This window comes from Petaurus breviceps, unplaced genomic scaffold, assembly GCF_028583685.1.
Source record: "Petaurus breviceps papuanus isolate PSGF00001 unplaced genomic scaffold, PetGlider_PUasm1.0 140, whole genome shotgun sequence".
NCBI classification, from domain to species: Eukaryota; Metazoa; Chordata; class Mammalia; order Diprotodontia; family Petauridae; genus Petaurus; species Petaurus breviceps.
The window spans coordinates 45,251,222-45,263,561 of NW_027185698.1; the positions used below are offsets into that span (position 1 = coordinate 45,251,222).

The 12,340-nt window shown below is 38.1% G+C and overlaps 1 protein-coding gene across 4 annotated transcripts in view; it reads left to right on the top strand.

Annotated features, from left to right (window-relative positions):
* The window catches only part of SLBP (stem-loop histone mRNA binding protein), a 56,504-nt gene that overhangs the window by 18,440 nt on the left and 25,724 nt on the right, over positions 1-12,340 (top strand). The window contains exon 8 of one of the 4 annotated variants that reach the window (XM_069071355.1): positions 950-1,887. The exons of the other annotated variants lie outside the window; for them this stretch is intronic. Within the exon in view, the coding sequence (XP_068927456.1) occupies positions 950-1,063 (114 nt within the window). The 3' untranslated portion in view covers positions 1,064-1,887. Of the gene's footprint in view, positions 1-949; positions 1,888-12,340 lie in introns of those variants that run through there. 4 annotated transcript variants of the gene reach the window in all.

A 12,340-nucleotide genomic window follows, 5' to 3' on the forward strand; every position in this document is an offset into this window, starting at 1 on the left:
AAACCAGAGAGCTCTTTTCGACAGTTTGGCTTTGAAGACAGTGAGAGGTATAGGACCACAGGAGATGTGGAATCAAGCAGATTTTTGTTATTAAAGACTGGAGGAAAATGTTTGTAGGCATCAAGGAAGGAGCCCATAGATAGTGTACTTCAAGATTAGAAGAAGGAGGCAGGACAGTGGTGTGGGAGGGAAGGAACAGTTTGTAGGCGGATGAAGAAAGAAATGGGATAAAAGGGTTGACTTTGGCAAGAAGAGCAGCCTTTTCAACAGACCTGAACCAAAGAGGAACCAAAGAAGTTTTTAGACATAGCAGAGAAGTTCCTTTACTTGCCCAATTCCAAACTGATATCTAGATGAGTTAGACTAACTTTTAATTCCCCCTATGACATATTAATCTGTCTATAGTACCTTGTTAGAACTTGCATCGTTGTCAGTTTGCAAGATAGGAAGTAAAACTTTTAGTTTTAATTTGTATTTAGTTATTTAGAAGTATCATTTGAAAACACTTTCTATCAGTATACTAAAGTGATAGAGCTACTAACCTGGAAACCATAAGATCACACAAAGTGGTAACTATATGTAACTCAGTTATTTAAGATGAGATTTTTAGGATATGATATTTTTCTCCCTCTACTAACAAAGGGATTAGCAAGTTCATTGAGAAGGGAAAACAACATTAGTCTTGTTCATTGTTATATGTAGTTTGGGGTAAATGTTTATTAGGAAAATTTTTTAGCTAAGTAAGATTTTCTTTACCTATCTATGCATTTGAATTAGTTGGCTAATAGTAGGTATGTGAACATATCTACCAATATCCCTGTATATATTAAGATGATAGAAAAGTGAAAAGTAAATTTAGAAATACTAAAGAATAAAATTTTTACCACGGGATTAATAATTGCTCACCTACATTTCTTAATTTTGTGTGACTCACATTTTTGTTTTGTAGGATATGTACTCTGGCACGCCCACAAAAGTTAGACATGTTGATTATCAAGCAGATGAATTTGACTTGGAGGCTTGTTTGACTGAACCACTGAAAGAATTCCCATCTGTGAGCTAAGGGTGCCACCTGGAGGCTGTTTTGAGGAAATGAATACTATTCTAAAATGATATTGTTTAGGCGAACATAATTCTCATGAAATGTTGGCCAAACTATGTTGTGCATTGATAACTGGATGTTTCCCTCCTATTCATAGTTCGTTGTTTCATGGTATTGCTGTTCTTGCCTCATTTTCTTATTTTTACATAATTTTTTGTATATTGGATGGGTTTGCAAGTGTTAAATTATAGATTGTAACAACCCAAGAAAAGTGACATTGAAACAGTATAATTGTTCATAGATTTCTCTTCAAGTTAACTTGGCTGACAGAAATGTTTTTTTCCAGGTATAAAATGCCACATTGGTCTCTTGGTTTTATCATAGAACTACAATAAGGGGCCAGCATTTCTCTGTTTTGCCAGTGTACTTTTGAGTTGAATGTGACTCCGTTTTCCTTACAGACTAAATTCTTGGCATCTCTTCAAAGTGTCAAGTGTATTAAGCTTTTCATTTTATCCAGAGCACTGGAAAGTCACCATAGATATGGTGAATTATTTGAATACTGAGTTTGAAGATTGCTGTATCCTTAGTTTGGTACTTGTAAATAGTCGGTGACAGCTCTTCTTGTGATATTTGAAGAAGAGTTAAAGGAATGCAAAGTATGTAGGGTAAAACATTTTTAAAATGCAACCAATTAATAAGCCATGTAAAATTGTAAATGATAACATTGTACAGATTTTCTGTTCAAATATTCAATTGTAAACTTAATACAGTTAATGTTTTAATTGCTTTTGTATGGAATGTTCTTGCAAAAATAAAAGGAAAATAATATGGTGTATCAGACTTATTAGGTTGTCAGATAGAGGTGAACTTTGTTACTCTGCTTCCCAATGAGCATCTCCTTGTGCATTCATTTTCAGAATTCGTATACCTTCCCTTCAAAATAATAGAAATAACAGGATAATGTATAGGATGGTACATCTTTATACCTTTGGGTTTTGTTTTTTATTAAAAAGATATATGCTAAAGAGATAACTGTAAATGTGTTATTGTAGGTTGGTAGCTTGAAATTTATAGGTGCTCATTATACATATTTGAATGAATGAAAATTGTTCAAAACTTGAATTTTAGTAAAAAAGTGACAAATGATATATTTCTTTTGAATTATTTCTTATTCCTAGTGAGTCCTGTTTAGACTTCATTGCTAGGATTTAGTTGCCCTGGTCTTCTAGTAAAAACCTTTTGCTTGTTTTGTAGTAAATGTTTCCTGGTTTGTATAACTATTAGGAAAAAAAATTAATTTTAGAAATGTGGTTTGACTCACTTAGACTACATCTGAAGTATTGTTACATTAATTTCTAAATGCAACATCTTAGGAATGTTGTTGAACTGGGGCAGGTCAGGGCAATAAGGAGAATCTTTGAGGACAAATTGGAAAAACTAAGGAGAGTGAGGTTAGCCACTTGAAGGGAAGGCTGTATTACTCTAAATCTTTTATTCCAACCTTTGGGTGACACCAGTAAAATGACAAAGGACAGAGCCCAACCAAAAAAAAATTGAGAGTAATTATCAGGGTGGTTTCTATTTTTTAAAGACATTGTTGGTGTTGCTAGGCCCTCTCTTAATAAACCATTGTGGAACAGATTTAAAAGTGTGTGCAATTGCTGATTTCCAGCAAATGACAAATACTGCTAGACACTAGGAATACAGAGATAAAATATGAAATAGTTACTACCCTCAAGGAGCTTACATTCTATCTAAGGGAGTACATACGTGTTTGTGTATATGTAGATCTGTAGTTGAGGATCCACACTAATGAAATGGTTCCTTTGAAGGTGGTTTCTAAAAGGGTCACAATTCATTTTAGCAGAATGAATATTCAATAATGTTGCCATCCCTTTTTAGCTGTTTATGACTAGGATTTGCCCTTAAATTTACTAGAATATTCTGGTGGACTTATTTTGTTTTCTTTCGTACAAATAAGACTTTTGCCCATCTTTTTGACATCTTAACTAGATATTTACAACCTTTAACAGAACAAAAATGATCAAAGAAAATGGCTGATTACTCTACTTTTATAGAAGTTTATGCCATTATTCCCATACCTTCCCAGGTACAAAAATTTGAGCTATGTCACCTTATCATGAAACTTGAAATAGAGCCTTAAAAGTTCAGAAGCAGAATAGTCATACAGTTTTGGCTAGACTGTAGAGGGGCAGAGTAAAGTACTGCTGAATGCTACCATAAATAAGGTGATAATAGCAGTGCACCAGATCGTTAAGGAGTGGAGATGCTAGAATATTTGTCTAGGATGGGGAAGATCTGAGATCTTGCTTTGGGCAATATGACTTGAGTGTTTATAGCTCTATGGCTCGAAGGTCATCTAGTCATCTAAATGGCCCCAGGGGGCTATTACTTGCCCAAAGTCACCCAGGTAGTAAATGTCAGAAGGGATTTAAACCCCTGTTCTCTTCATTGCCAGTGCTCTTTCCACTGTACCAAGCTGCTTCAGTTGCTTAGCTTTTCTGGGCCTTAGTTTCTTCATCTGCAGAATCAAGAGTTGGACCAAATTCTATGGAAGTAATATGACCAAGAACAGAGGCACATGTTCAATAAATGGAGAATAGTACAATTAGCTGGAATATAAGCTACATGGAGACAGGTGAGAGAGAAACCTGGAACAATAAGTTACCGGCAGATAATTTAGGTAAAAAGGTTTGAAAGATCCCAGTGAGAGTAGAAGACAAGCAGAGAGTTCTCAGATACAGAACTGACTAAATATAGAAGATAAGTCAAAGATGACTGAAGGATTTATTTTTTTCATTAATATCTACCCTCTCAAGGAAAAAATAGTAAAACACTTCCACAATTACCATACCATAAAATGAATATGTTGGAAGTTTTAAGCCTGGGTACTGGAAGGATCTTAGTATCATCAGTGGAAAGAGAAATATTGGGACAGGAGGTAGGTTTTAGAGAGAGGTAATGAGTTTGTAGGAATTGGAATTCCATTGTCCATTTAAAGTTGATCATTGTTTCACCCCTTACCCTTCTCCAGGCCAAATTACTGCAGCTCTTCCTTAGGTCAGGCCCTTAAACATCTCTCATGAGGTCTGATAGCCTCTGAATTGAGCTCCCTACCTCCTGTCTCCTGTCCTATACATCCTCACTGGTTATCTAAATAATCTTCCTAAGACACAGACCATATCACTGTCCAAATTCCTCAGGGACTCTATTGATGCTCAAAGGATGAAGGCCAAACTTACATTTAAGCTAGCTCTATAAGCTGTTCCAGTCTCTCTCCAGCCTTATCTCCCACTAAATCTCCTCTAGGTATGCTATTTTTCAGCTAAATCAGACTATTCATTCCCCAAGCGTCCCATCTCTATCTCTGCCTCATACTGTTATTTTGCCTGAGATGTCCTATCAGTTTGCCTTATGAAACATCTCTAAAAAAAATGAGTGAATGAAACATTACGAGATGAGAGCAGAAACTCAGAAGAGAACCCAGACAAGCATGTTCCTTTTGCTTAAGTTTAATATACACCTAAAAACAAACTATAAAAGAAATCCACAGTTTCATGCACAATCCTTCTATTCTTTGTATATTGATATGTTTTTACTGATCATTGTCAGGTTCATAATAAAGTTGTTGAAACAATTCTCTTCCACCCATCCCCTTTTCATTCCCATGGATTGTGTGTGTGTGTAAAATTCTTGTTCTTTTTCACTTTCAATCCTCATCTCAACTGTATTGTAATAATAGAGCTGCCTAACAGCTCCCTGCTTTGTTTTTCTTTCCCCCCTACAGTCTGTCTTCCACTTGCCAAAGTATGACTCTGCTGTTTGCTCTAAAACAAGTGGCTGCCTCTGGCCTAAGGATAAACTAGGAATTCATCCTGGCATTCAAGGATATGCACAATTTGGTGGCATCCTACCTTTTCAACCTTATCTAATCTTTTCCAATCGTAATATGTTCCCAACTAAACTGTACTATTGGCTTTTCCCTAATCTTGTCTTGCCCTTTCCTGCCTCCAAGTCTTCAAGCACACTATTCAGAATGGACTTCACCCATCAAAGCATTTTCAGTCTTGTTTCTCATTTCCCCCTCAATCAAAGTCAATTAATTTGATTTCATGTCTTTAGTATTGTCAGGATCCCAAGATCTATGACACAGATCTATCTAAAAGAATAGGGAAAGTACCAGAAGATGTAATCAAAGATACAGATGTCACTGTCTTTGCAGAATCATCACCCAGCCTTTTTGACTGCTTGGCACCTAAGGTCTCAGTCAACTCTTAAGCATAGCCTTGCTTACACATCTTTCCCAGGGATACATGATACAAAGAGAGCCTTTGAGGAGTGCTTGAGCTGCCATAAAGAAGTCTCACCTGACGTGTCTATGATCCTGTGGCTGTGATTCTTCACCAGCCCAAGGCCTTCGGCTCACCTTGCTTTTATCTGCTGCCTCCAACATAGGCTCAGAATGGGAAACAAGCTGCTTTTCTCTTGAGGACTATTGGCAACAGTTAGTGCTTTCTCTCCCAACAGTTCAACAACTATCTCCTGGGCTGGTGACCAGGGCCATCCGTAAGAGTGGTGTAGGAAGGGTTAGCAACTTCTGAGTGATGTTAGAGTCTGAATAACATGGCAGAATTGGGATTTCCTGCTTTGGAATGGAGATAATGCCATTATTTACCAGATTTAGAGCCAAAAGGGTCACCTGTTCATATCCCTTACTTGACATATGAGGAAACTGAGACCTAGTGAGGGAAAGGGATTTGCCCAAGAACATGGATCGAATTAGTGGTCAGATTTAATTTAACTCGACAGATGTTCAGTGCAAAGCATTCTACTAGGTACTGGTTATCACAAAGCCAAAAAACAACCCTTCAGTCAGAAGTTTAGGAGAAAAAATCTAGGGTAGTTAGAAGAGTGGTGGACCTAGGGAAAGGGGAGATCTTGATTTTGAAATCTCCCTTGGATACTTTCTGTGTTACCAGGAGCAAGTTACCACCTCTCTCAAATTCAAATTTCCTCACCTATTACTTCTGGTACCTATATACCTATATGTAACAGGACCACATGAGAGATAGATAGATTACACTTCCCAGTGTAGATCCATCTATCAATTCATCTGTTTTATGTTATATTTACATTTTTTTTTTTGCTTTTTGGAGGGGGGGAGGCAGGGTAATTGGGGTTAAGTGACTTGTCCAAGGTCACATGGAGTGTTAAGTGTCTGAGGTCGGATTTGAACTCAGGACCTCCTGACTCCAGGGCCAGTGCTCTATTCACTGCGCCACCTAGCTGCCCTTATTATATTTTAGACATTATATATAAATATGTATTGCCATATAGCTATCTTGCTATATCTTGCTACATGGTTGTTTGCATGCTGTTTTCCCCATTAGATTGTAAACTCCTTGAGAGTAAGGACTATTTTTGCCCTTTGTATTTCCTGCCCTAAATTGTGTGTGGTGATAATGGGTGCTTAATAAATGTTTGTTGACTTGATGACTACCTGGACCCAAATTGACTTTTAGGGACTGTAATTTCAAGCTACATGGTGTATAAAATAAAATTGCCCCAACATTCATGAACCTAAGTCTGCAAGGGGCACGTGGCAGGTGCCACGTTATCAATCTTCATCACAGGGTTATTGTGAGGAGTGATAACTTCCATGCTAGAGAATGTAAATTATTACATTCTATTGGGCAGATATTGGAGGTCACAAGATAATTTGAAAAGGCAAAGAATACCAATATCTTGAGGTGTTAAAGAGACCTTCACAAAGGAGGTAGTGCTCAAAGTGTACCATGAAGGACAGTACATACCAGGCAGGCATGAGCACTGTAGCTGTTGAGTTCTGTGAATAGCACACCATTCAGTTTAACTGGGCATGCATGAAGGATGGTCCCGGAAAATGGAAAGGAAGGCTTGAGTTAGGTTTTAGAGGCTAAGTTGTGGAATCTGTTTTATCCCAGAGGCAATGGGAAGTCACTGCAGGCTTTTAAGCAGGAAAGAGACTTGTTCAGTTCTACATAAAGCAAGATTATGTGCTGCATAAATATTTGAGAGGGGAAATCTTGGAAGCAGGAACTATTAAAGGAGCCGCTCAGATGAGGAGTTCTAAGGGCCTGAACTAGAGAGCCTGGAATGGATGCAAGAAATGTTGTAAAGACAGTATTTGACTTGCTTAAGTCCAAAATAATAGCTCACACCCCAGCTCTGCCACTTACCGCCTGGGCAACCTTGAACAAATCACTTCAGTTTTCTCATCTGTAAGGTGACAGGTTTGTACTATATGACTTCCAAGGTTCCTTCCACTTGAAATTTATGATCCTATAATCCCTCTAGTACAAACAGATCTCTGTCATGCCTGAACACTTTCCCTTCCAGTCTTGACCTCTTGGAATCCCTGGTTTACTTCAAAATTCATCTCAAATGCCTCTTTCTGCACAGGCTATTTCCTGGATCCCTCAGCACCAACCTACTAGTTGCTAGAATCTTTTTCGCATAAGTTCCTGTTTATCTGCTATATCTGTGTCTTGTATATACCTCATGTTGTCTTCCTGGGTGGAAAATAAGTTCCTTAAGGGCAGTATTTTGCTTTACTCTTTGAATCTTCAGTGCCTGTCATAGTGCCTTGTACACAGTGGTTTCTTCAAATGCTTGGTCATGTCATTCATTGATTTCCTGACTCTGGGTCCTAGGTATTTTCTGCTATACTTTGCTGGCTGTCTTATCTGGGCAGCCCATGGCTTAGCCTGTTAGCCAGGATAATAGCCTATTGGAAAAGATGGACCTTAAGCAGATATTGGAAGGGCAGGACTTTGGCTTTGCCACAAACTCTGGAGTGGGAAGTTCCATCAATGAAGGACCTTCACAAAAATGCTCATAGCACAAAACAAAAACCAAAAATGACTCCTGGCCATTAGAGATTTGTTTGTCTTTTTCTACAGCAAAACTGCTGGTTTACACGCACACACACACACACACATTTTTAGAGTACAGTGGGTCCAGAAATGCCAAACTGCAGTCTCAGGCCTGAACCTCCTCCAGCTTTGAGTTGGAAATAAATCCAGTAATCAATTGGTACTGCAGAGGGCAGTCATAGAGCATTAGAGGTCTGAAAAACAGCCACCACTCACAGGCACAAAAAAAAAATTTACAACAGCTCTTTTTGTTGTGGCAAAAACTGTAAACTGAGAGGGTTTCCCTATTAACTGGGGAATGGCTGAACAAATTGTGAGGATGAATGTAATGGAATAAAACTGCTATGATTTCAGAGAAAATCTAGGAAAGTTTTCTGAATTGATACAGGGCAGTATGAACAGAACCAAGAAAACAAGTTATACCTCAATGTTACAACATTGTAAGGGAAAAACAACTTTGAAAGACTTCAAAACTCTGAACAATACCAGAGGACTAATGAGAAAGTAGGCTACCCACTGTCTGGCAGAGAGATGATAGATTCAAGGTGCAGTCTGAGACAGATTTTTGGATGTGGCCAATGTGGGAAATTATGTTGCTTGACAATGCATCTTTGTTATAGAGGCTTTATTTTTCTTTTATTTTCTTCCAGTGATGGAAAAAGGAAGGGAAGTGGGGAAAAACAGAGCAGATTTTTATTGATTGGAAAAGATTAAGTTAAAAAAAAAAAAACAGCCACCAAATGCCCTACTTACAAATATGTAATTACTTATGAACAATAACAAAAACATTATTTGCAAATAAATTTTTATAGAAAACCTTTATCCTGCATACTATAAAAGTCATGAGTTATTCTTCCACCATGTCTTTTGCATTCAGATCACTGAGCTATGCATATGTACCCACACACACATTTTTCTTTTCTTAGTTGTTATTCTCTGATACTCCATGCTGGTAGAAGGGACCCTGAGACTATGCCAGTTAAGTATATGCTGCAAAGCTTCGAGGGCAAGCCCAGCAAAAGACCCTGAATCCACAGGACTGTGGTTCCATGCAAGGCTTCCCACTTACTAGTTTTGTGACTTTGGTCACTGAGAGAAGTTATTTAATGTCCTTGGGCCTCTGTATTCTTACCTGTAAAATGGGGACAAAAATATCAATCATGGGGTTGCTGTAAAGTTGTTTCTCTTCATCATGTTATAGTATAAATTGTTCTGGTTCTGTTCACTCTGCATTGATTCATATGAGTCTTCCCAGTTTTTTTCTGAAAGTGTCCCTTTCATAATTTCTCACAATATATTCATATGAAATAATTTCCTCCATTTTCCATTCTTTGCCACCACAAAAAGAGCTGCTATGAGTATTTTTGTACATCAAGGTCCTTTCTCTCCTTGATATCTTTAGCCTATAGGCATAATAGTGGCATGGCTAGGTCACATACCCCATGGCTGAGGTATGAGCAGGTTAGAACTTTGGGGACAAAGTTTCAAATTACTTTCTTGACAAATTTTAAAGTAATATGGAAATGCCATTTATTATTATTACTAATTCATGGATGGCATGACTTTGATTTCAAATTTAGTCTTGCTAGTCAGAAGGAACCTGGGATAGACATAGTGCTTACAATAGAGGATACAGTCATTGAAAGGGATAGGGGGTACTGAGAGCATGAAGAAGAGGAATTTTATGGATAATAATTGTATGTTACCAGTTATATATTGTACATCTGGGCAGTAAAGTGGTATTTCGTATTGGTAAGAAGCATATTCAGAGCAGAATTGCACCCTTGTTATTTCTTCCGTATCTTAAAAATTAATTTTAATTTATATGTTTATATTATAATTAATTTTATTACTTATAACTACCAACATAAACACAAAATCAAATGAACATTCAAAGCAAGGGGCAAAGATCTTACCCCAAACCCTTTGACTTTAATAAGAGAGAACAAGACAAATTAATAAGCAAAGAAAATGCTTTTATTATGTGTCTCCTTCCTAGCCTGCCTGAAATTTTGCCAATTTAAGGAGTTTTCCTTCTTTAAGCATTTCTTTTCTTTTCTCCTTTTTTTTTTTTAAAGCAATTGGGGTTAAGTAACTTGCTCAAGGTTACATGGCCAGTTATTTTGTGTGGGTGCCAAGTATCTGAGGCCGGAACCGATCCCGGGTCTCCTGATGCTGGGTTGGCACTCTTACTCACTACACCACCTGGCCACCCCTTCTTTTCTCTTTTCTAGTAAAGTTGTATGTAATTATTGTGTAGACAGTTTTGGTTGTTGGAAGCAGCCCTGTACAATGGATAGAGTGGTGGACTTCATGTCAGGAAGACCTCACTTCAAGTTCTTTCTTCAGATATTTTACTAGGCATGTTACCTTGAGAAAGTCATTTAACCCCATCCAACCTCAGTTTCCTCATTGAAATAATAGTAGCGGGTGGCCAGGTGGCACAATGAGTAAGAGCACCAGCCCCAGAGTCAGGATGACCTGGGATCGAATCTGGGCTCAGATTCTTAGCACCACACACAGAAGTAACTGGCTGCATAACCTTGAGCAAGTTACTTAACCCCAATTGCTTTAAAAAAAAAAAAGACAACCCTGTCTTTGGGGTGGCTAGGTGGCACAGTGAATAGAGCACCAGCCCTGGAGTCAGGAGGACCTGAGTTCAAATCCGGCCTCAGACACTTAACCCAAAAAACTAGCCATGTGATCTTGGGCAAGTGACTTAACCCCAGTTGCCCTCTAAAAAGCAAAAAAAAGAAATAATAGTAGCACCTCCCTCATAGGGTTGTTTTGAGAATGGCAAATGTAAAGTGTTTTGCAAACCTTAAAATGTTCTATGTAAATGTTCTCTATTATTATTCTGATAATTTCAAACTTTGTAATTTTGTATGGGTTTTTCCATATTTCTTTGTGTATGTGTCACCTTTAAAAAAAAAAAAACAGCATCATAATACCCTGTTGCTTTAACACAGCTTAACTTGGTGGCCATTATTTAATTTTCGGCATATATGTGGGTTTGATTTTTTTTTAAGTTTCTTTTACCTTTTGAAGTTTGGAAATAGCATTATAAGGAAGGCAAGGTAAGAAACCATTAGCTGCTTTGCTCTTGGCAGAGAAGGAAAAGAAATCCAAAAGATGTCTGAGTAATATCATGCCTCCCTTCTAGGCTTATCTTGTATTTCCCAAACTCCTCAGGTATTGCTTCCTTCTGTCTAGGTGGTGTGTAGCATTCTGCTATGACAATAGCAGCTCCTTTCTGCCTTTGTTCTGTTGATCTTCACCCAAGTGTTCCCTACCATACTTCTTTGCCCTGGGTCCTAGCAGAATTTCCTCACATGAGTATATCTTTTTGAAAAATTTAATCTATTTTTTCAGTTAACAAGAACATATCTTCCTAATAGACAGTAATACTTGGTACCCCTACTCCTCCCTGGCCTTTTAATTATTTTGTTCCTTTTTAATAAGAAACTTTCAGAACCACATCTTGTCTTGGGTTCCATTTCAAGTCTCAGTAAAACCTTTGGGCTTTGCCTCTTTGCCTTAGGATTACTAGTTATGTTGTTCGTTACCTATATTTTGTGCATTTGTGTGTCTGAAGCGGAGGTTTTATTTCCACTTCCTTTCTTGAATTTCCTCTTCTTCATTCTTCCCATCCCTTTCTTACCTCTAGAGCTGTTCCCACCTCCATTTTTTTCCCAAAATATGCTCAGATTCATTCTTGGGACCCTGTTCTCCTTTCTTGGGTTCCATTCTCCATAGTTTCCAGTTATAGGAAGGTCATGCTAAAGCATTTAAACTATTCACTGAATCATAAGCATCAAAGTTAATGAGTTTGGTCACTTGTAGAAACTTCCATTTCAAGGCCCCAACTTCTCTTTCAAGTCAGGATCAGTCCAATTCCCTTCTGTACCTGCCAGGAGGAAGATCACAGATGAAAATTTCTGAGAGTGGGAAAGGACTTTAGAGATCCCTTAGTCAAACTCATCATTTCGCAGTTTAGGAAATGAGGCTGGGAGAAAGGGAGCAACTTATCCAAAGTCACAAAGCCAAGACTCAGACCCATAATTTGCTCCACATATTAACAACGTCTTAACATGAAGGTAATTGCATCCACTTCTCTCCAGACCATGACATGTGTACTTGAAAGCCCTGAGAATATACAGCATCAATCCCAGACCAGACTCATGGCCAGGAAATTTAGGCCCCAGCACTCCATCTGGTCATTTTATCAAACCCACATGTGGTGCAAATAAGAAGAGCCTTTGGGATGTAGTGAAGGACCAGGCCTGTTTCTCCTTTTCTCTTCTGGGAGGACAAAGGAGTTTTGGCATCCCAGGTGGCAAATAAAATGGTCGTCATCCTC